General features: G+C 50.0%; 6 protein-coding genes across 6 annotated transcripts; 3 read left to right on the top strand and 3 right to left on the bottom strand.

Moving 5' to 3' along the window:
- Nucleotides 1-928: 928 nt before the first annotated feature.
- On the bottom strand, nt 929-2,428 carry BDW70DRAFT_143011 (LLM class flavin-dependent oxidoreductase). The gene has a single exon (XM_073738038.1). It carries the CDS (start codon nt 2,421-2,423, stop codon nt 1,134-1,136), a length of 1,290 nt encoding a protein of 429 aa, XP_073592477.1. The 5' UTR covers nt 2,424-2,428; the 3' UTR covers nt 929-1,133.
- A 935-nt stretch (nt 2,429-3,363) lies between these two features.
- BDW70DRAFT_171117 (uncharacterized protein) lies at nt 3,364-4,597 on the top strand (the record flags this gene model as incomplete). Its single annotated transcript, XM_073743133.1, has 4 exons — nt 3,364-3,436; nt 3,471-3,628; nt 3,685-3,773; nt 3,866-4,597. 4 exons carry the CDS (start codon nt 3,364-3,366, stop codon nt 4,584-4,586), a joined length of 1,041 nt encoding a protein of 346 aa, XP_073592476.1. The 3' UTR covers nt 4,587-4,597.
- A 1,299-nt stretch (nt 4,598-5,896) lies between these two features.
- Nucleotides 5,897-8,363, top strand: BDW70DRAFT_171116 (uncharacterized protein; the record flags this gene model as incomplete). The annotated part of the gene is made up of 4 exons (XM_073743132.1): nt 5,897-6,038; nt 6,080-7,029; nt 7,061-7,170; nt 7,223-8,363. The coding sequence occupies 4 exons, from the start codon at nt 5,897-5,899 to the stop codon at nt 8,361-8,363; spliced, it is 2,343 nt and encodes a 780-aa protein (XP_073592475.1).
- A 3,959-nt stretch (nt 8,364-12,322) lies between these two features.
- Nucleotides 12,323-13,518, top strand: BDW70DRAFT_143006 (pectate lyase). Its single transcript, XM_073738037.1, has 3 exons — nt 12,323-12,783; nt 12,861-13,201; nt 13,310-13,518. The coding sequence occupies exons 1-3, from the start codon at nt 12,408-12,410 to the stop codon at nt 13,373-13,375; spliced, it is 783 nt and encodes a 260-aa protein (XP_073592474.1). The 5' UTR covers nt 12,323-12,407; the 3' UTR covers nt 13,376-13,518.
- Nucleotides 13,519-13,632: 114 nt separating this feature from the next.
- BDW70DRAFT_143005 (copper amine oxidase) lies at nt 13,633-16,096 on the bottom strand. The gene is made up of 4 exons (XM_073738036.1): nt 15,665-16,096; nt 15,001-15,583; nt 14,039-14,950; nt 13,633-13,984 (listed from the first exon to the last, which is right to left on the bottom strand). The coding sequence occupies exons 1-4, from the start codon at nt 15,968-15,970 to the stop codon at nt 13,785-13,787; spliced, it is 2,001 nt and encodes a 666-aa protein (XP_073592473.1). The 5' UTR covers nt 15,971-16,096; the 3' UTR covers nt 13,633-13,784.
- A 607-nt stretch (nt 16,097-16,703) lies between these two features.
- BDW70DRAFT_153162 (DUF3405 domain-containing protein) lies at nt 16,704-19,261 on the bottom strand (the record flags this gene model as incomplete). The annotated part of the gene is made up of 9 exons (XM_073739577.1): nt 16,704-16,748; nt 16,862-16,906; nt 17,019-17,510; nt 17,578-17,872; nt 17,944-18,508; nt 18,584-18,810; nt 18,857-18,950; nt 18,995-19,018; nt 19,234-19,261. The coding sequence occupies 9 exons, from the start codon at nt 19,259-19,261 to the stop codon at nt 16,704-16,706; spliced, it is 1,815 nt and encodes a 604-aa protein (XP_073592472.1).
- Between the last annotated feature and the right edge of the window lie 471 nt (nt 19,262-19,732).

Raw genomic sequence — 19,732 nt, 5'->3', positions numbered from 1 at the left:
GAAATTCGGAGCTCGAAGCCTCATTGTCTTCACGCGGCAATGAAGCTGACACTGGGCGTCATAGGAAGCGCCCGGTGCTCAGCCCCGCAGCGAATCGCCAGTAACACTGTCATCCAATAGGTGTTTGCTTCATTGAATAAGTCGTCTGACAGGTTATTGTCCTTGGGACGATTCTTCAGGTATTCACTGGGGGAACAATGAAGCCCCTAATATCGGCTGTCGAGGAATCCTTTCCGCAGCTCGTTCTGCATTGTCTCTGGAGCCAAAAAAAAGTTTCCTGACACGATAAATGTTTCGTATGGGCTTATGACTGAATATTTTGCGAAACCTGACATGATTGTAGAGGTCGCCGTCTCAAGACCTCTATCAATGTTGTGTTAGCCGGTAGCATTGACCCCACCCCGGCGCTTACCGAGACTGCCATTGACGGTGCAGAATCGCGTTCTGCAGCGCCGCTATTATTAGTTCATGGAGCCGCCAGAAATTTAGGCATCACCTATTTGCGACGAACTCACTGGTTCGGTGAAGAGCATGACGTTAATGTCGAGCTCTCATGCTGAGGTTCGTCGGTGGGACCAACAAACCGAACGGGATTAGAAAGGCGCGACGGTTCTCGAGCACAAACTTAGTCAGCATTCTTTTGTGTCGTTGTGCTTCGTAATGCACATATCAAAATCATTCGACAATCGTCAGGCCTACAGCCTCGCCATGCTGCACTCGACAATCTATGTGGTTGGATAATCGCGTAAACGAGCTTATTGGTCTTATCATGACTTGGCGTTTAATATCGCAGTAGTTGATTATTCCTATCACTGTACCGCAATACCCTGTTTTCCAGACCACTATTAATAGTGCTTCCCGTTATGTGCTAAAAGCTGTCTCTTTGGGTGAAATACTGTGATAGCCTAACGACGACAAATGCTAGAGGGTTAAATTGAGCTGGGAGAAGTGTGTGGAATCTGCATATTATATTTCAACCGCCCGATATTGGCAGTAGTTGCTGATATTGGCAGTAGTTGCTTTTGCCTGGTCTGCTGCCTGAAATGGCACAATAACTGTTTCCAGACAACTTATCCAAGCCAATACCATTCTTCGGCATAAATTTCTTAATTTTGGCCAGAAGATTCGAATGGCTAATTAAACCGCAGTCCAGCCTCCTTCAACAGCGGAAGAACGTGCTCCAGAAAGTGATCGAAGTCCACTTTCCAGTCGTAGAACCCCAGCTGGACACCATTAATGCCAACGCCATGCAGAGCTTTCAGCTGCTCAACAACTTCCTCAGGTGTTCCGATGACCTCTACATTACCACCGAGATTGTACCCCTGCTTGCGGAAGCCCTTCTGTCCTCTCCAGGCATGCGCATCACTATCATATTTCGTGAAAGGCCGCCTTTCCTTTTCGTCCACCCCCATCCCGTCAACTATGCTCTGCAAATAGGCCTGAGTGTCTTCCGGTGTATTCCTGGAAACAATAACGGGATTTATGAGCACCTTGATCTCACGATGCGCATTCCTAGCAGCATTCTTTATACCCGCGATGTGATCCGGGAGTGATTCAAGCGCACTCTGTATATCCGCCCCAGCAGGCGAGGTGATAAACACCAGATCCGAATATCTGACCGCAAAGTCTACACCTGCTGGAGACCCGGTCGCGTTAACGAGTACAGGCCGGCCGTACAATGGCTTCGGTGTGACCCAAGCGTTCTCCAGTTTCCATGGCGAAACCTTGCCCTCGTACGTTAGATTCTCAGTCTCGCCCCAGAGACTATTTACCACATCAAAAAGCTCACCCGCCATTTCATAGCGCATGTCGTGCTCGATCCGATTCCATCCGAACATCTGGTGTTCGACTGCGCGATGCCCTGTTACAATATTGATCCCCCATCGTCCCTTCGATATATGATCGAGCGTGGCGCCAAATTTAGCAATATGCAGTGGATGGAGTGGGCCGTAAAGAACATGGATTGTTGAGATCAAAAGGATTTTGCTTGTGGCCGCCGTCATTGCACCCAGGGCGATAAATGCGTCTAGTGAGGCTTCACCGTCATATCCTCCTTTGGGAAGCCATTGCATTCGGCTGAATGCGATATCGAATCCAGCTTCTTCAGCCTTACGCACGATTTCCAGGTTATAGTCGAATGTCCAGCTGTTGCTCGTCGGAAAAGAAGAAAGCTTTCTGTCTTGCAGGTCGAGGAAGACACCTAGCATCAAGGGTTGCCGCGAAGCCACGCGGAGAGGACTATCTGGAAAGTCAGAGGGGGCCTTGAGGGTACGCCCTCCTTCTCTGACGGACGTTGTAGGCATTCGGAAGAAAAAGGCTGTAGCTCTCCAGCGCTGATTACCTCTCGCTTGAGGGTACAAGGCTTGATTTATCTTCCTACTGGAGGCGAGGATCTTGGCAGTCTGGGCCTGATCGAAGCGCATTATTGGTTATGTGGTGAGGGGAAGTTGAGATGTCGAGTTCATACGAAAGAATCACACCATCAACGGTGATTCGCGCCGTAAGGGTGCGGAAAAGTATCCGGACAGCTACGTGACGAGGAGACCATATTATTGATATTGTCATGATTTCCGAAGGTCAATTTCAGTAAAGATGCCGCTACAGAATATACACCTCTAGTTCTATTCTGCCAATATATAAAAGGCGAGCTCGTTTCATACTTCGTTTCATCTACTCCTCGTATCTTTAATCTTCAGCAGACTATGCATGAATGGTCCTAAGTAGAGGATTCGTCCCACGGTGCCATAGCACGTGTAATACTCATGAATCAGGGTAGTGCATTTGGCACGATATATTGAAACCAGCCAACAGTTAGTTTTCTCTCCAGCCACGTCAGACACTATCTTGGTATCGCGGGGTTTTTGAGAAGACTTTCGCTATCTGCAACTAATAATGGTGAGTTAGCGACATCATTTCTACTGAAGGCATTGCACAAGAAAGACATTGAACAAGAGCCGCTGGCTGGAATTATACGCTTTGCTATTGAGGGCTGGTGGCATGAGCTCCAGGAGGACTATAAGATTAGGCATCTGTATCTACTCGATTATGGATAGTCCAAGCTATCTCAGCTGCGTCACCTACGCCCATGGTTCAGTAAAATTCAGTAAATCTCATGCATCTTCAGTTGGAGAGAAGACGCAAAGGACCAACCAGGAACCTAGAGCAGGGCTTCTCGGCAACTCGTGGCATATTGCCCATCATCTTATAAGTTACATGAAGAATATCGCATTCGCCAGCCCCCAGCTCACCCTTCGAAAGGTATATAATATGGTATTTACAGGAAATCTGAGTATGATAACAGTATACCCTTCTTCTAGATATCGCTGTTATCCCTATCATAAAAATCTTCTGCCTTTTACAATGATGTATCAAGTAATAGACAACATTGCCGCCCCAGGCATATCTTACTACACCCCAGCCCAGGACCCCTCAGCAGGTACACAGCTTGAAGGCTCCACCAAACTATTCAGCCAAATCACTCCGGGGTATAACATTCCCAAACCGACTCTTTCTCGCGCCGCTATGTCAGTACTCCGCCAAAGACGGCTACGCGAAAGAGTGGCGCCTTGCGCACCTGGGCGGTATCCTACAGCGCGGCCCAGGGCTGGCAACCATGGAGTCGACCGCGGTCCAAAAGTTCGGCCGCATCACACTGCAGGATCTCGGCCTTACGAAGACGGCCAGATCGAGCCACTGCAACGCATCACGGAGTTTGCGCACGGACAGAGCGAGAAGATCGCCATCCAACTCGCACATGCCGGAAGGCCAGTGCCGTTGCACGCTGGCTGAGCGGCAATGCGTGGCCGCTAGAGGAGTTGGTGGATGGACAGACGGAATCGTCGGGCCTTCGGCAGTTCCCATGAAGATGGGGTCAACCCGTTCCTAGAGCTCTGAGCTGGGACGACATCCAGCTGCTGAAGAAGGACTTTGTGGACGCGGCAAACAGAGCCGTACAGGCGAATTTCGATGCAATTGAGATCCATGCTGCGCATGGATATCTTTTATACCAGTTTCTCAGCCCCGTCAGCAACTGCCGGACAGACGAGTACGGAGGCAGCTTCGAGAACAGAGTCAGACTACTCCTGGAAGTCTGCGATTCCATTCGCGCCCGTATCCCGCCAACCATGCCATTACTCGTGCGTATAAGTGCGACGAATTGGTTTGAGTATGACGAAGCTCTGAAAGAGGAATTTCCCGAGAGCCGGACACTTGCTCAGTCCGTTCCACGTGGCCCCCTATTGGCTGACCATGGTGTGGACTTGGTAGATGTCAGCTCTTGCGGCATCCATGCTAAGTCTACCATTGCTATCAAGCCAGTACCCGCATATCAGGCGCATCTGGCGCAGAAGACCAAGAAGGCCGTCGGAAACAGGCTGGTCGTAACGGCGGTGGGCGGGATCAAGACAGGCGCCATAGCGGAGAAGGTGCGGCGCTCGGGGATCGATGCTGTGCTTGCCCGGCGGTGGTTTCAGCAGAACCCTGGCTTGATTCGCGCCTTTGCGGATGAGTTGGGAGTGAAGGTTAGAATGGCCAGACAGATTGACTGGAGCTTTGACGGGCGTGGAAAAGCGGAAAAGCAGACTTGAATAATTCTAACATCGTGGAAATTAACAAGCCCGGCAAGTTGCGTTTAGATGTATATACAGATAAATTTTCACAACTAGCTCTGCTGCGCGACTGTCTGGTTTAAATGATACCCTTGGCCCGGTCCAATGTTGACTCCATGAACTCTCATGGAAGACGGTCGATGGTGTGTGTGTGTTTGTATTTTACGGCCGTGGCTCGTGACTGGCACGTCGTCCACTATCCCTAATAAGGGCAAAGGCCGCCAGGGGGTAAGTCCTGGGTGTCACTAACTAATCACTAGTTCTATGTACAGGCAGAAGACCTCCGCGCGTTAACATAGCTGCCTCAGTCAGAAGAGAATAGTCTACTAATGTAGACTCAGGGTTACTGCCAGCTGCATAGATCCATCTTCACACCATGATCTGCCTATTCTCCACTGCGTTCTAATTGTTTTGTTTTTTTGGGGGGGTAAGGGGGCGGGGGGTATGTTATCTCAGGCACACTCTGGTAGAGGCCGTCTTGGACAGATATCTTCATAGAACCTAGTATTTGATAACCAGGTATTCAGCTTGGCTGCACCTTTGGAAGTGCCTAGCAGGAAGACGGTCGATGGTGTTCGACACTGATAGGGAGATTACTAATTAGCGGTCGGCATGTCTGCAATCTTAGCTTCTTCATCTACGCAAGGATCGATCAGTATCAACACCAACCCTCCTGCGATCATTACCATTTACAGCATCCATTCTAACCTCCTACTTGCTACAAGATTGAGTCCACTTTTCTCCGGTGAATGAACCAACGCCTTTAAAATGCCGCTGGGCCATAGCCGGCACCAAGAATCCTTTAAAGATGTTTGCACTTTTCACAGCCAATGACTTGGCGCTTCAGGAGTCAAACGCGCGACTGGGTTTTGACCGGCCTTCGAGGCACTATGGACTGGAAGGGTCTTCATGGCGCGAGGAAAACCCGTCTGCTCTTACTCAGGCTGTCTTTGATAATGTTCAGCCTATTGTCTTATGGGAGGAAGGCACAACCTCCAACTCACGCTGACAATTTACGTGTTGTTTGAATGCGTAGTGATGAACACGACTGGTCAAAAGGCTGCCATCCCTGTTCTGCTGCGTCAGCTCATCAAAAAGCGGGGTTTCTTTTCATGACAGAAGGAGCTGAGCCTCACTACATACAGAGTATATTACTGTTTCTGCCTTCATCCAGGACCATTGCACTAACGCAATCTTGACATAACCTTTTTTCCTTCCTCAGAACTGTCCTTTGCACCACAATCTAGAAGCTTAAACTCAGTCGCTCGTACTCAGGGCTTCCTCTCGCCATGGCTGAGCCGCTCTCGATTGCATCTGGAATTGCTGGCTTGCTTTCTCTGGGTATTGAAGTCACTAAAAATCTGATCGACTTTTATTCTGCGTATAAGAACCAGGCTTCCGACTTAATGCATATCACGCGCAATCTTGAAAGTCTCTTTGTTATTTTGACACCCTCGATAACACACTGAAAGTTCGCCAAATCCAGATCAGCGAAAAAGAACTACTTGAAAGCATTAATAATACGATAACGGAGTGCAAAGAAATCATCGAGGAATTGCAGGTCGAATATCTTAAATTTCTGGAAAAATCGACTACAGGATTCAAGGGTCGAATACAGGTTGCCGGGCGTCAGGCTGCTTACCCATTCCGTAAGAGTACCCTGCAGAAACTCGAAGAAGACATCAGCGAGATTCGGAACAATTTGTCTCTTGCGCTTGATGTGCTACAAGTCAATAGCAATAATATGCTGCGAGAGGAAGCGGTGGAAATTAAGTCACTCCTTACGCGCATAGATGCGATTCATGTCTCCTTTAAGGTTCATGATTGGCTTGCAGCGCCAGATGCAACCACTAACCACAACAATGCCCGCGATAAACATCATGCAGGCACGGGGTCATGGTTCGTCAACGGTCCTTCCTTCAAGAACTGGCTTGTGGAACGGAACTCCTTTCTCTGGGTTAATGGCTTTGCAGGATGTGGCAAGTCAGTTCTATGCTCAACGGCTATTGACTGTACCTTCGCGACTCAACATCGCCCTGGGGTAGGGGTTGGATTCATATACTTCTCATTTAACGATGAGTCGAAACTAGGGAATTCCGGCATGTTGCGCGCTTTGTTACTACAGCTTTCAGCGCAGCTCGAAAACAATGAAGATCTACAGCAACTGTACGAAAAACACAAGTCAGGCACTCCTCCAGTACAGGCCCTTCTCAGCTCTTTGACAAGCACTATCCGCAGATTTCAAGACAGCGACATTCTTCTCGATGCGTTGGATGAATCACCACGCAGAGGTGGAAGGGAGGACGTTTTGAAAACAATCAAGACAATGAGGAACTGGAACCTGCCTGGTCTCCACCTTTTGGCTACCAGCCGTGATGAGCTTGATATTTGCCATGCGTTGGTAACTCCTACTACTGCAGAGGTCATGGATGAGAAATGCTGCGACTGATAAGGATATAACAAACTTTGTTTCTTACCAACTCAGCCACGACCCATCATTCCAGAAATGGAAAGCACGTCATGGAGAAATTCAAGAAAATCTAAACAAAAAAGCACAAGGAGTGTACGTGCGGCAATAAAACTCGATATAAAACATTATCATTAATAATACACAGGTTTCGATATGTAGAATGTCAATTGACAGCGCTTAAGCGGGCTAAGAACCGCAATCAGCTTGATAACTGCCTACTTTCGTTACCTAGGGACCTGGATGAAACATGTGACCGGATCCTGTGTGACATCCACCCTGATTATGCTGAGGATGTCCGGCGGATATTGACAATTCTTTGTTTGGCCAAGCGCCCATTGACTGTGGAAGAATTGATTGATGCGCATGCCGTTGAGCTTGAAGGGCCACCACGCCTCGATCGCGAAGGTCGATCGTACGACCCTGATGGCATCATTGATGTTTGTTGTGGACTAATAGAGGTCGCAGCGATTCCAGTTCAAGGCAGTGAAAATCAAGAGATACATGTCGCTCGAATCGCACACTTTTCTGTACAAGAGTACCTTGAATCCGACCGTGTGCTGCACCGGAAAGCAAAAGAATGCGCAACACAGAAGGATCGCGCGAATAGTGAAATGGCACAGATCTGCCTTATCTATCTATTGGAGCCAGGACTCTCAGATGATCCACTGAATGAGGAAAGACTTACTGAGTTTCCTTTGGCTCATTATGCTGCAATGCATTGGTATGACTATTACAAAGAGGCTGGAGATAGGGGCTCTATTGATCGATTGATCCTTAGACTCTTCATAAATCATGAGCGGCCGTTCTTGACATGGGTACAACTGCACGACTTGGATACCCCGTGGAAAACCAAAATAGCCTATGGGCGCGACGTCAAAAGTATACCAAAGCCTGTATACTACGCCGCACTTCTGGGGTTAGATACCGTGCTGGGCGCCATTATAGCATCTTTGGGTGAGAACTCGCAAAGAAAGGGCGCCATAAATACACAAGGTGGAGAGTATGATAATGCACTCCAAGCTGCATCTTATCGAGGCCATGAAGGAGTAGTACAGATACTGCTGGATCAGAGTACTGGAGTCAATGCTCAAGGTGGATTCTATGGCAATGCACTCCAAGCTGCATCAGCTGAAGGCCATGAGAAAGTGGTACAGATACTGCTGGATCAAGGTGCAAAAGTCAATGCTCAAGGTGGATACTATGACACTGCACATCAGGCTGAATTAAGAGGGGTACAGATGCTACGGTATCTTATGCAAAAGCATATGTCAATGGCCAACATGTAGAGTATAAAATGGGCTCCTGGATGGAGGCCATGAGGGGGTTATACAGCTACTAGTGAATCAAGCTGCGGAAGTTAATGTAGCAAGATGGATACTATGGCATGCTCTCCAGGCTTCATCGTATAAAACCATTAGCTGGTAGTACAATTCTAACAGAGAAAGGTGCAGAATTCAATGCTCAAGGTGAAGAATATTAGTATTGGTCAAGAAATATGATCAGCTTGAGCTCTTACTAAACCTACAAGACCTGAGGCCCACTTCAGAATGCCCGATTGGTTGAGGATTAGTTTCGGGAGGAAGGAACGGCTGCATCGTGCTAACTTTGATGAAGTCGTCGGGTGTGTTGCTCTGGGTCGTGTTCCGGTGTAAGACATGGCATATTTGGTGCCTGGGCTAAGGTGTTCAAGGAGGTATGAATTGAATCTCCCACCTGTGGTATGCTCTGACAGGTTATTATGGCTAATGGAATGTTGGGTCGTGATTCCTATACTTTCATCAAACTCTTTTCAACCCTATCTGCGGTGCTACCATGGTTTTTAACTTTTATAAATAACATGTTCATGTAGCATTAGAATACCCGAAACCGGGAACATGCGGTTAAAATCCGGACGGTATCCGTGAATCTCGAACACTCCATTTGATCCGGAAAACAGTGACGATGGATCGAAGAAGAGGCTAGAATGCACAAATTCCCAGTTATCGTGCTTTATCCACATAAATGCATGTGTGATGTTGTGGAAATCTTGCTTCTGAGAAGTACTAAAGTAATTCAGCCAAGGCGCAAATGGTGAATGGAGGTGGCAGCGTATTTCAGTATTTTGGTAGGTTAACATGAACATTCCAGAGATCCTGCGGGGGATTATCTTGGGAACAATGAAGCTAACGGCCTCAAATGAAGTTTGAAATGTATACACATAACACTAGGGTTCAGAAGTAGCGCATAGCCCCCTTTACAGAGCCTATCTGGAAGCATGATCAGCACTGCTGCAGATGTATTTTTTGAAGCTCGGCTGACCGATCAGGTTGCAAACGTGCTGGAACATTTTTCGAGCGTGTCAGCCGCTCGCCTGACACCATAAGCCCTAATATTATTGTAAAGACTGATGATTATACTCTACTGTTCCCTGAGAGACGTAGTTGGGGTAATGGGAAGCGCCTCGAGCTAAATAATTCTTTATGATCATGATATAAGAACAGGAAAAGCCTGAGAAGTTTGAAATTGAAATGTCGACTATTCAACATTCCATGAATGCTTCCGCCGCAGGACATCAATTTCTGGCCTTGTTCCTGCCATCTCGTCCGAGTATTATTCTGCAGAAAATATGGTCCATATAGCTGGCCGTCTACATAATAAGAAGGCTCCCCAACCTACCGTGTTCCTTTTTTCACTCTAGCAGCAGGGCCACAAATCTGTACTCAGGAGCCTAGTGCTCCCGACCACGGCTTTCTTTTCCAGGGGCTATGTGCGTAATAATTGTCACATATAAATCCGCCACAGCGGGAGACCCAAAAGCAGCGGCAGTAGCTAGAAGAATACCAATATTAATCAAATTGTTGCCACAAACACCGCTCGACCAGGTTGGGCAAATATAATAAGGGTAGTTCGGGGTAGAACCGGAGATGTCGCATGTTCTCTCCGCGACATATTCGCCTTGACAGTTTCCTGATATCTCAAGATATTTTCTTGAAGACATGTCTCCCCTGTCTTCCTTAATGTCGCCCCGTTCGCTACGGCCACTCAAATCGCAACGCCCTGTGACGAAACACACAGGCTTTACCCTGGCTGCCTGAGCATCATCCCTGGTCACCGCTCTAACACATTCATTTGCACAGTGTACCCCAGTGACAGTCGCTTCAGTTCTTTGAATATAGCAATGAAATGCGGAGGCACGCCAAACATTTTCGGTGAATGATGGTTTACAGGTATGAGTTCTGACTGCAGGGCTCAGCTTCATCTATGGCCAATAGGAGGGCCAGTAGGGTTTGTCGCTTGAAGTCAACTCCAGCTAAATTAGCAGTACTAGCCTAGCCTGAGGATGCGGAGGGTGATGCAGGGGGCGGTCGGAGCTATTTCTGAGGGGAGATAAACGGCACCCTACTCCCGGCTGGGCATCTGAACGTATGGCCTGACGAGTCAGAAGCAGTGTGACTGGAATATATTAAACTTGTGGTTGCTTCGGTTATGGACGTGAACATTTCATAAGGGGCTCGGTGGCGTTGCATGTTTTAATGATTTGTTAAGAGAGCGATGCCTCCAGCGTCGGCGCGAATGCCCCCTAAATATGTAGCTGGATCCTCCTACTAGCGAGACGACTCAGGTCTGAACAAGCTTATCCCAGCCTTGGTGGCGTCTACATCTCTTGGCTGTGTCAGACTACAAAGTATATTGACCTTTCGCTTACTTCTCTGGCTGATAATAGCCTCTTTACGCTTAAGCGTAGCGAACGCGTTTCCAGCTGGTCGCCCATAACTATAGTCTGCTGCGCGTTCTTTCGCAGTGACGGATTTTCGGCCCGTACCCTGAGATCCATATAGGACGTTTACATCCTGATCACGCAGCCATATCAGCGCTTGAAGATCGCATCTCACTCAACGACAATTATCCATCAATAACGACCACCAGTACGGACTATACAAGGTTTCCTGGTCGGAAAAAGTCAGACGTCCGACAGGGTACTCGGAATAAATATTCCCGGCCCAGGAGCCGATCATTGCTCTTGCTTGGGGAGTGATCGGCATTGCAGCCAGTATGCTTCCTTGAAGAACGAGGGATAAGGTTTGGAATATATACAAATATTATGGCTGGTCGAGTGGACGCCTCCTAGTTTGCAGATGTCAAGGCAAAATCTGAAAAAAAAAAAAATCCTCTTGAACGAGCGCTGCTCATTTCAATGCCGTCGTCCTGCCTTCTAGGTCCGCCGTGGGTGCGGCTGCACCGTTCCTGTCAGATAAGAGATGATGAGCTGCAAGGTTGTAGAAGCTTGACAGCTGATCAGTCTCGTCGCTGGGAAATGTTTGCTATGACAATGTTCCCGCTGAAGTACATTGTAGACAGGCTACTGGGTACATTGAGCGCAGGTTATCCAATAAGACCCAGTTCTCGCTGCGCTACCCGAGGCCTTGTGAGGCTGCCAAGAGACAAGCTGACGAGGCCACGGGTAGTGTGTCAGGCGTGTAGTTTGTTCTCACGAACGAGTGTTCGAGGTTAATGGCGTTAGACTACAGACGCCTCGAACAGACACTGGTCTGTCGTTCTATGTGAGACCACACAGCCACCCGTCCGTCCCCACCGGGCATTCGTGTTTGGTTGCCGTTTTAGTTGTGGAAAATTCGCGAGCACTCGTATTTTGTACCTACAAAGGAAGAAATTACTCCGGATTAGGGGTGTTCTCTTGACGCAGTGCCGCGTCTCAGATAGAGATTACGTGTCGATCATTTCTATTAGGGTTTAGAGTGAATTTAGGGCACGGAGCAGGTGCCGGGCCACCCCACAACTGTAAAGAACCAGGCTATTGGCCCATCCAGAATCCTCTTCTAGGCATTCTAAAGTACTCTGAGTACACTCCAAGAGAGATGGCCGTCTCTCTGGACCGTCCAGATATCATGGTCCAGGCCTCATCAGGCGGGCGATCATCTTGAAGTATAGTAGATTTCCGGAGATTCCGCCTGCTGACCAACAGGAGATTCTCAAACATGACCGTAGACTGGTGGAATTCCCACTGGAGGCAAATATCCATCTGGCAATAAAGCTGAGACTGCCAAGCCATTTCCTGACTCGGGCTTGCAGCGCCAAGAACCAGAGCGCTCCCAAGCTTTCCGGCCAAGGGCCCATCTAGCAGTCTCGATCAAGGGGGTGGGCTGCTGTTGGAACGTGCCGAAAGTCTGCAGAGGCAGAGGGTGAAAGGTATATAAGCAGCTTACTCGCCGACTGTCTCTCACAGCTCGTCCACTCCAATTCCCAACGTTGATCTGGTATCATCGGCACCACACATTCTTTCTCTCATTCTCTGTACTTTATACTCAATCACTCGATCTATACCTGTCACCATGTTCATCAAGAACGGCCTGCTTCTCTCCCTGGCGACCAGCGTGCTGGCCACGCACGGCGCCCGCTCCCACTCCCAGGCCGCCACTAGCAAGCTCTCGAAGCGCTACACCTTCCCTATTCCCGACTCCGAAGGCAGCGTTACCCTCGACGAGGTCTACGAGATCGACGGCGAGACCTTTGACGGTGGCATGAAGACCTACGGCCGTGGCGTTTCCTGCACTGGTCAGGACGAGGGCGGCGACTCTGACGCCGTCTTCATCGTCAAGAACGGCGGTACCCTTAAGAATGTCATCATCGGCTCGGATCAGATCGAGGGTGTCCACTGCGAGGGCTCCTGCACTATCGAGAACGTCTGGTGGGAGGCCGTTTGCGAGGGTATGCCTTAGCCCTCACCTATCTCTGTATCTGATTTTGTGGTTCGTGACTGACATCGCCTTCTTGGTTTGTAATAGATGCCCTCTCCCTCAAGACCGGTGACGGCCCCTTCAACGTCGTCGGCGGTGGTGCTCAGGGCGCCGACGACAAGGTCATCCAGCACAACGGTGGCGGTACCGTCACCATTTCCGACTTCACCGTTTACGATTTTGGTAAGCTGTACCGCTCCTGCGGAAACTGTGACGACCAGTACGAGCGTCACGTTGTCATTGAGGGAGTCACCGCCGTCGACGGCAAGTACCTTGTCGGCATCAACAGCAACTACGGCGACACTGCCACTATTGACAGCGCTACTTGCGCCACGGATGTCAAGACCATCTGCGCTGAGTACGAGGGTACCGACAACAACGACGAAGAGGTAAGACCATTCTGCCCAAACTCTGCCTTGACTCGGGGATAATCCCCATGTTCGAAGTTCGATCGCGTTATTTTGTGCCATCAGAAGCTAATGGATCGTCAAATACAGCCCGAGGAGGTCAGCGATGGTCCTAGCGACTACTGCATCTACACCGAGCCGCTCTCTGAGTGCTAGATTAGGCTAGCTGGATGGGCGTTGGAGCTTTATGCTGGTGGATTTGATTAGGGTTGATCGATAATTCTTCTTCTGTTGATGTATATATTCTGCCGAGTGTGAACATATCTTCCAAGACAGAATATAATTCTTTTTGGATTCTACTTCGGGTCAGAGTATATAGGAGTATAAACGCCGAGCAGCCGCCCTCGCAACCCCGTCTGCCTTGTGCGACCAGTCGATAAAGGGACGCTACCACGAGCCATTGTGATATATATGTTAAAAGATGCACATTATTTGTAATGCAATACAATCCTGCAAAATAACATGCATTTCCTATCAAAGGCCGGTCCTGTTTCTCTATCATCCGTTGCCATTGAATCCATGTCATCAATTGTCAAATAGTAAAACGCCCTTGTACAGGTATAAATCACAACTTAACACCACCCGTTGAGCAGCACGCCTTTGCCTCTGGATGTAACGTCGACTGGTTAAAAGCCTGACTGGATTGCGGCACGTCTAGCGCCGGATTCTTCGTGAAGAACCCATCAGGCTTCAGCATCACACTGACTCGTTCAACGGGCATAACAGGGAAATCCTCAATACGGGGGTTGTGCGTCAGACCGAAAGCTGGAATGATTAGCAAGCTGGATTATCATAAAGAGCCTTGGGAGGGAAACGTACTGTGCCAAAGCACCAGATCCTCATCCTCAACATTCTCGTTGCGGGCAACCCAACCCTCAACACCCTCACTCTTCTTGCTTTGGTTCGTGAACTCGCCACCAGCAAAGAGCTCCCCGTCGCGGTACTTTGTCACCCAGATCGGTTTTGTCGCAAAGACAGCACGCGCGTGGCCGAATGATTTCGGGTTTGCAAGGAGCATCTGCGACGGTGCGGCCATGAGCTTGTAGCTGACTGGCTTGTAGGTTATGGGATTGATCTGCGAGTCGTTTCTGATCTTGAAGACGCGGTGTTTCTCCACGCTTGTTTCGGCGGAACTGCTCGTCTTGATGACTGTCTCGTTGGTCGTGTAGCCCACTAGGTACGGGTTGTTGGAGTCTTCAGCCATGGGCACGGAGTCTTGATAGACGACCGTATTCTTGTGCCCGTCAATAGCAGGGTCGATTCGGAAACTAAACATGTGCTGGTGGAAGGGGGCCATGACGCCAGGCCCGACGTTCGTGCCCCAGGGGACGGTCGTGCCGAATTTCTCGTTGTCAAAGGGCACCGTACTAAGGATGCCGGTGGCCCGCACCTCCAGCTCAATGTTCGCCGCCTGGTCGAAGATATAGGCAAAGATGTACTCGTAGTTGGACACAGTACAGATCATCTGCACCACCAGCTGGCGGTTCCGGACCGCAGTTGCGGCGCCAGAGCGGTAGTTGGTGTGTTTGTGCTGGAGGCCGGCGTCTTGCTCGTGCAGGCAGATCACGTTCTCGAGGTGGACAGGCTCACCCTTTGAGTCGCAGCGGTACCCGTCAAAGTACTTGATGTGGCCGAGGCAGTCGCAGCCCAGCGAGAGCTGGTTGGCAGTGATGCCGAATCCGACGTCGCCAACGTCGAAGGCTTGCTTGCGGTGGAAGGGGGCGCGGGGGTCTACATTGGCTTGTCAGCGGCGGTGTCCAACAGGCTGGGATGGGACGTACCTCCATAAGGGACCGTCATCTCTGACATGGAGAGACGGTAAAACACGTTCCTGTTGTTATATGTGATATTATGGATGACGAGCCCCTCGCGGCTATTGAACCCGACCCGGAACCGCCACTTTTGCCAGGAGACTTCATTCCCCGCTACGGTGAATGACGGGCCCTGTGGCTGGGTTACAATGTACGGCTTCAAGTCGCGCCTGAGCTGCTCGGTCAACAAGTCATGCGCGTACTGAATCGTCTCGACTGGTTTCCACGGCTTCGTTTCAGAATCCGTGCTAGCGTCAGTACTAGCGGGAAGGTAATCCATGCGCACGAGCTCACGCGTCAGCCCATCAAATACGGGCGAAAACTTGCATGGAACAGAATAATGGTTGTTCTGCGGGTGGTCCGTGGTGACAATATACATGTAGCACTGGAACAGCCGGCGGGTCTCATTAGGGTCATCGCACCCGTAGATCCACGGATCATTGCAGACGGTCACTCCAGGTGGAAGCTTGAGTTTAGCGATCTCCTCTTTGACGGCCGGGTGGCTGAGGCAGAGCTGTTCGATTTCGATGAGTTCGTCGGTGTCGACGGGGCCCTGGCACCTGTCAATAAAACCCAGAGAAGAAAAAGAAGCCCAGCCCCCCGTCTGGGATAACCGGCCTTTGGGGGGTCCTACCTGGATCTCCCTCGGCAGTTCCTTCGCGTACACAACACTCTTCGAGTCGGCATTCAGCAGCCCTTTGAAGAAGGCACCCGTGTCCATGCGGTGGAACAGCACCTGCAGTAACCGGGTTGGCTTGCGGGGCAATGGCTTGCCGAGACGTTCAGCCTCGATATATGGAACGACTTCGGCCTTAATGGGTTCCTGCAGGTCGATCTTCTTATAGCGCAGCTTAACGCCGGGGAAGCTAGCCTGCAGGATCTTGGTGGCCAGGGTGATCTCCCCCGGGGTAATGGGGTCGAAGGGGTGGAGGGTAGTCATTATGTGCGTAACAGAGAGAAGGGATAATACAGTTGAGGAGTGTAAGGCTGAAGAGTCCGTCCACTATTGGGGAGGGAGGTGGTGCCTTATATGTTGACTGTGCATATCTTTATCAGTACCGTCCCCGCCCTTTTGGCATTCTCTCGCATGGGAGTTGGAGATGGCAGGAGAACGTCCTATTGGGCCGGCGTATCTCTTTCTTATTATGGTTTAGTGCAGTCGCTAAATTTTCATATCTTATCGTCCCCTCAGATAACGCAGACTACGAAGTGCAGTCAGCTCATCAAGATCAGAGATCCAAACGGGGAAATTAGGGCTACAAGAAGACAGCCAGCCTACTCTGTATTCTGCGCTCGGTGGTTGAAGTGAGTGATATTATAAAAGTCTTGATTGCTCTGGCAAACCCCAAGTGCAATCATATCATTAAAACAGAATAAACTCTTCGCTCCTTGAGCCCAGTTGAACAAGATATATATATCTGTCCAAGCCAGCTATACCACCTAGAATTACAGTACCGTAAGCGCAAGGATTTATCTCTCATGAAAGTCAAATAGAAACAACTGAAATAAAAACGCCAGGCATATATCTCTAAAATATGAGGTATAGGAGAACATTATGCTGTCGTTACCGAGAGTTGTATAGCGAAGTCCTCGCTGCATTTTCACTAGTATTATATCTTCAAGCGTGCGTTGACCATGACCATCGCTCGAGAAAGTCAGATCTGCGGTCCTCGTCAAACTGGAACTGCCATGTCAGGACCCTTGTCCAACTCTGTATTCTTTATCGGATGTAGCAGCATGGACGGAAAACACAGCGGGCCATATATATCTTCCCTCTTATAGCGAGTTAGCAGAGTATGACCGATCTATTAGCAGGGGTCTTACCACTCACCAAGTGTCCGCCATCGAACCAGTTCTTGCCTTGTGGGTCCTGATGCTAGTCACATATATCGTATCAGCAACTATACCTATATTTTATCAGGTAACTACGCAAAAAAGAAAAAAGGAAAAGAGAGAGAAAAAAAAAAAGAGAGAATCTGCAAACTCACCCGACTGCCATCCGTATACTGCGCTGGATTCGGCTTATACCCTAACCACCGCTGATAAAAGTCTTCTGCCGCCTGTCCGGTGAACATATAACTCATGCGATAAACGATATGGTCGAGCTTATGATCCCAGTTCCAAAAGCTATCTTTTCCACCATTGATCTTCTCCGGTCCCCCGGCACCCTTATTCACGATGCCGTTCAGCTCCTTCGGCATCCATTTGCCGTCTGCGTAGATCGGGTGCGGAGCATGGACGGCCTTGAGGCCATGCCAGAGCGCAAATGATGAGGGCATCATCTCCGAGACCAGCGCCACGCCCTGCTCGATCTGCGCGTTGTGCATGACTTGAAGCAGCCGGTGTGAAAACCGGCCCATCATGACGGGCGATGTGCGCCGCGTTGTTGTATCAATGGGTAGGTTCCAGAGCAGGTTCCAGAAGACCCACGTGGTGTCGGATGGGTCAAATATAGGAAGGAAGGTGACGAGGTCTGCTTCCTCGCCGACACCCCATTCATAATCGTCGTCTTGCGGGCTCGAAACGGGCGGCTCAGGGCCGATAGACTGGATCCAGCGGTGGCGCTGGTCCCCATACCGTATTGCTTTCCCTTCTGAGAAGGGATTTGTCGACCGTCTGCATAAATTCCTCCCAGGTTCCGTGTGCACCGGGAATATAGAAATAGGCGTTTCGCTCCCAGAGGTACCTCCTTGGCTGCTGTTTTGCAAACTCGCTTGCCCGCTCGAGGAAGTGGTAGGTGTGCCCGGTGAAGCGGGCGTCCATTTCGAGTTGCCAGTAGTAGTGGAAGTCTGGGAAAACGGTCGAAAAGATCTGCAGAGGCTGCGCGTACTGGTATACCGGCCTTGAAGGGTTAGTTCTTTGGCGCTTTTACGGATAGGGGCTATATACCTGTGTTCGTCTACCTAGGGATACCACGATTGCAGGGTCCGCTCGTTGAAGAGAACTGTAATATCCCAGAATTCACGAGGGATAAACTTCTCTTTTAGCGCGCGGATCTTCGCCTCGTCCACACTGTACAAGAGGAGGTTATTATCCTTTACATGGGTCAGGAGGAACACCTCATATTCCGCGCCAGAGTGCAGTGAGAGTTCTACGATGAGCGATCGAACATGCTCTTTTAGATTCTCGGTCCAGACTATGTCGTGCCATGCGCGCAGTACCACTGCCGTCCTCTTCTTGGTGGCTGGAGAGGATATGCCTTCATCGTCATCTGCAGGCACATCCACTCGGATAGGGTTCAATGGGAGGATCCTCGGGCGAGGTGTTCTTCTCTGCTCATGATATCTGTCTATATTCCGCTGGAGACATTCCGACTGCAGCGTGCCCCAGTTCACGTCATCCCAGACAGTAGAGTCCGCAGTAGAATTCGAACCCGACTCGGAGTACCCATATGCAGTCAGGCGAGAGGCGCGCGTTGTGCCAGTGTATCCGTCTAGACCAAGAGCCTCGTGGGAGCCATACTTTGGATACGGAAAGCCTACGATCGCGAGGTCCTGTTAGATGGTCTTGCTCGCATAAGTCAAGGGGCAACTTGAATAGAATAAGTACCCACCATCCTGAACGCCAGGGTAGGCGAGGGCCATATCTTCGACATTCTGGCGACCCAAACTCCTCCCCCGCGGACCCTCGCAAGTTCTGAACGTTCCCTTCCATGTATCTGACCAATCTCGGCTGTTGTAGTCTGGATACGGATCGTAGATGGCGGGCATGAGCGGAGATGGGAATGAATCGTCCCACGGCTGTACCGTATTCTTCCCGCCTAGGTAGAATTGCTCTTCTCTGCCACCTGTTAAAACAACTGCCTATTGTTTTGCAATGTACATACCGAACATCGCGCATCGTCCCCGGCCCTACCGGTTCAATTGGAGGCGGGGAGTTGTCATCGGACAGTCTCCATTGCCGTTCATATTTGGTAAAATCTGTCGGCCGGATGGTCAGAATGGATGGCCTAGAGGTGATTGACCAGCCGAGTCTTGTTGCTCTATTACTGTGGAGAACCCAGTAGCAGAGTGTTGTTAATAGCAGGCTGGTGAGCCAAAGATGCCGGCGTCGAGCCATGAAGCGGATCCGCAGCATAGAAAGGCAGCTGAGAATGCTTTTAGTGACAGAGGCGAAGAGCCTCATTAGATCAAGAGGTCATTGCTTACAGGAGGGGGATCGGCACGTTGTCAAGCTCGCAAGGTGGGAGAGGCGGGTGCTTACGGTGAGACAAGCTATATTGCTCAGACATGGAGAAGACAATCTGATTCGATCTGGGGTTAATGGTGGTCAGCCATCTCTCAGGATGGTCTCCGCATGGCGTGTGGTCAACGCCAGCTGTCTGCGGGTGGCTTAATATAGCACAAAGTAAATCAGAACGTGGGTATGATAGGCCAGAAAACGCCCCCGAACTTAGCACCAAAGCTTCGAGTGCAGGTGTAAATCTCCCATTCGGTCGCAGAGTGGGCATATGCAGGATCTCGTCATGGTGCCATGGTTGTACATAATTCTCTGAACCTTCCATTGGTTTGTGGATGGGTTAATCTGCAGGCGGCGCAACACTTTCGCCATAGGAGTCGCCATAGGAGTGGATACAGCTATATAGTCTGTACTATAACGTAGACTGTCTCTCCACCTCCAACTCGTAGTAATCGCTGTGGGCCTTGCTTGCTCCACAGACTTGCAGCCTACTGTAGCCGTAACCTTCCACGAAGCACAACTG

The sequence above is a fragment of the Aspergillus foveolatus genome, assembly GCF_047715535.1.
Source record: "Aspergillus foveolatus strain CBS 279.81 unplaced genomic scaffold BDW70scaffold_67, whole genome shotgun sequence".
Taxonomy (NCBI): Eukaryota; Fungi; Ascomycota; class Eurotiomycetes; order Eurotiales; family Aspergillaceae; genus Aspergillus; species Aspergillus foveolatus.
This window is presented reverse-complemented; position numbering and strand designations above follow the sequence as displayed.

Bases quoted from the DNA above. Each gene is read 5' to 3' on its own strand.
- BDW70DRAFT_143011 (XM_073738038.1), bottom strand. From the start codon at position 2,423: ATGCGCTTCGATCAGGCCCAGACTGCCAAGATCCTCGCCTCCAGTAGG.
- BDW70DRAFT_143006 (XM_073738037.1), top strand. From the start codon at position 12,408: ATGTTCATCAAGAACGGCCTGCTTCTCTCCCTGGCGACCAGCGTGCTG. The intron at 12,784-12,860 runs GTATGCCTTAGC...GGTTTGTAATAG, and splicing joins GTGGGAGGCCGTTTGCGAGG to ATGCCCTCTCCCTCAAGACC. The intron at 13,202-13,309 runs GTAAGACCATTC...CGTCAAATACAG, and splicing joins CCGACAACAACGACGAAGAG to CCCGAGGAGGTCAGCGATGG.
- BDW70DRAFT_143005 (XM_073738036.1), bottom strand. From the start codon at position 15,970: ATGACTACCCTCCACCCCTTCGACCCCATTACCCCGGGGGAGATCACC. The intron at 15,584-15,664 runs GTAGGACCCCCC...GACAGGTGCCAG, and splicing joins AACTGCCGAGGGAGATCCAG to GGCCCCGTCGACACCGACGA. The intron at 14,951-15,000 runs GTACGTCCCATC...AAGCCAATGTAG, and splicing joins GATGACGGTCCCTTATGGAG to ACCCCCGCGCCCCCTTCCAC.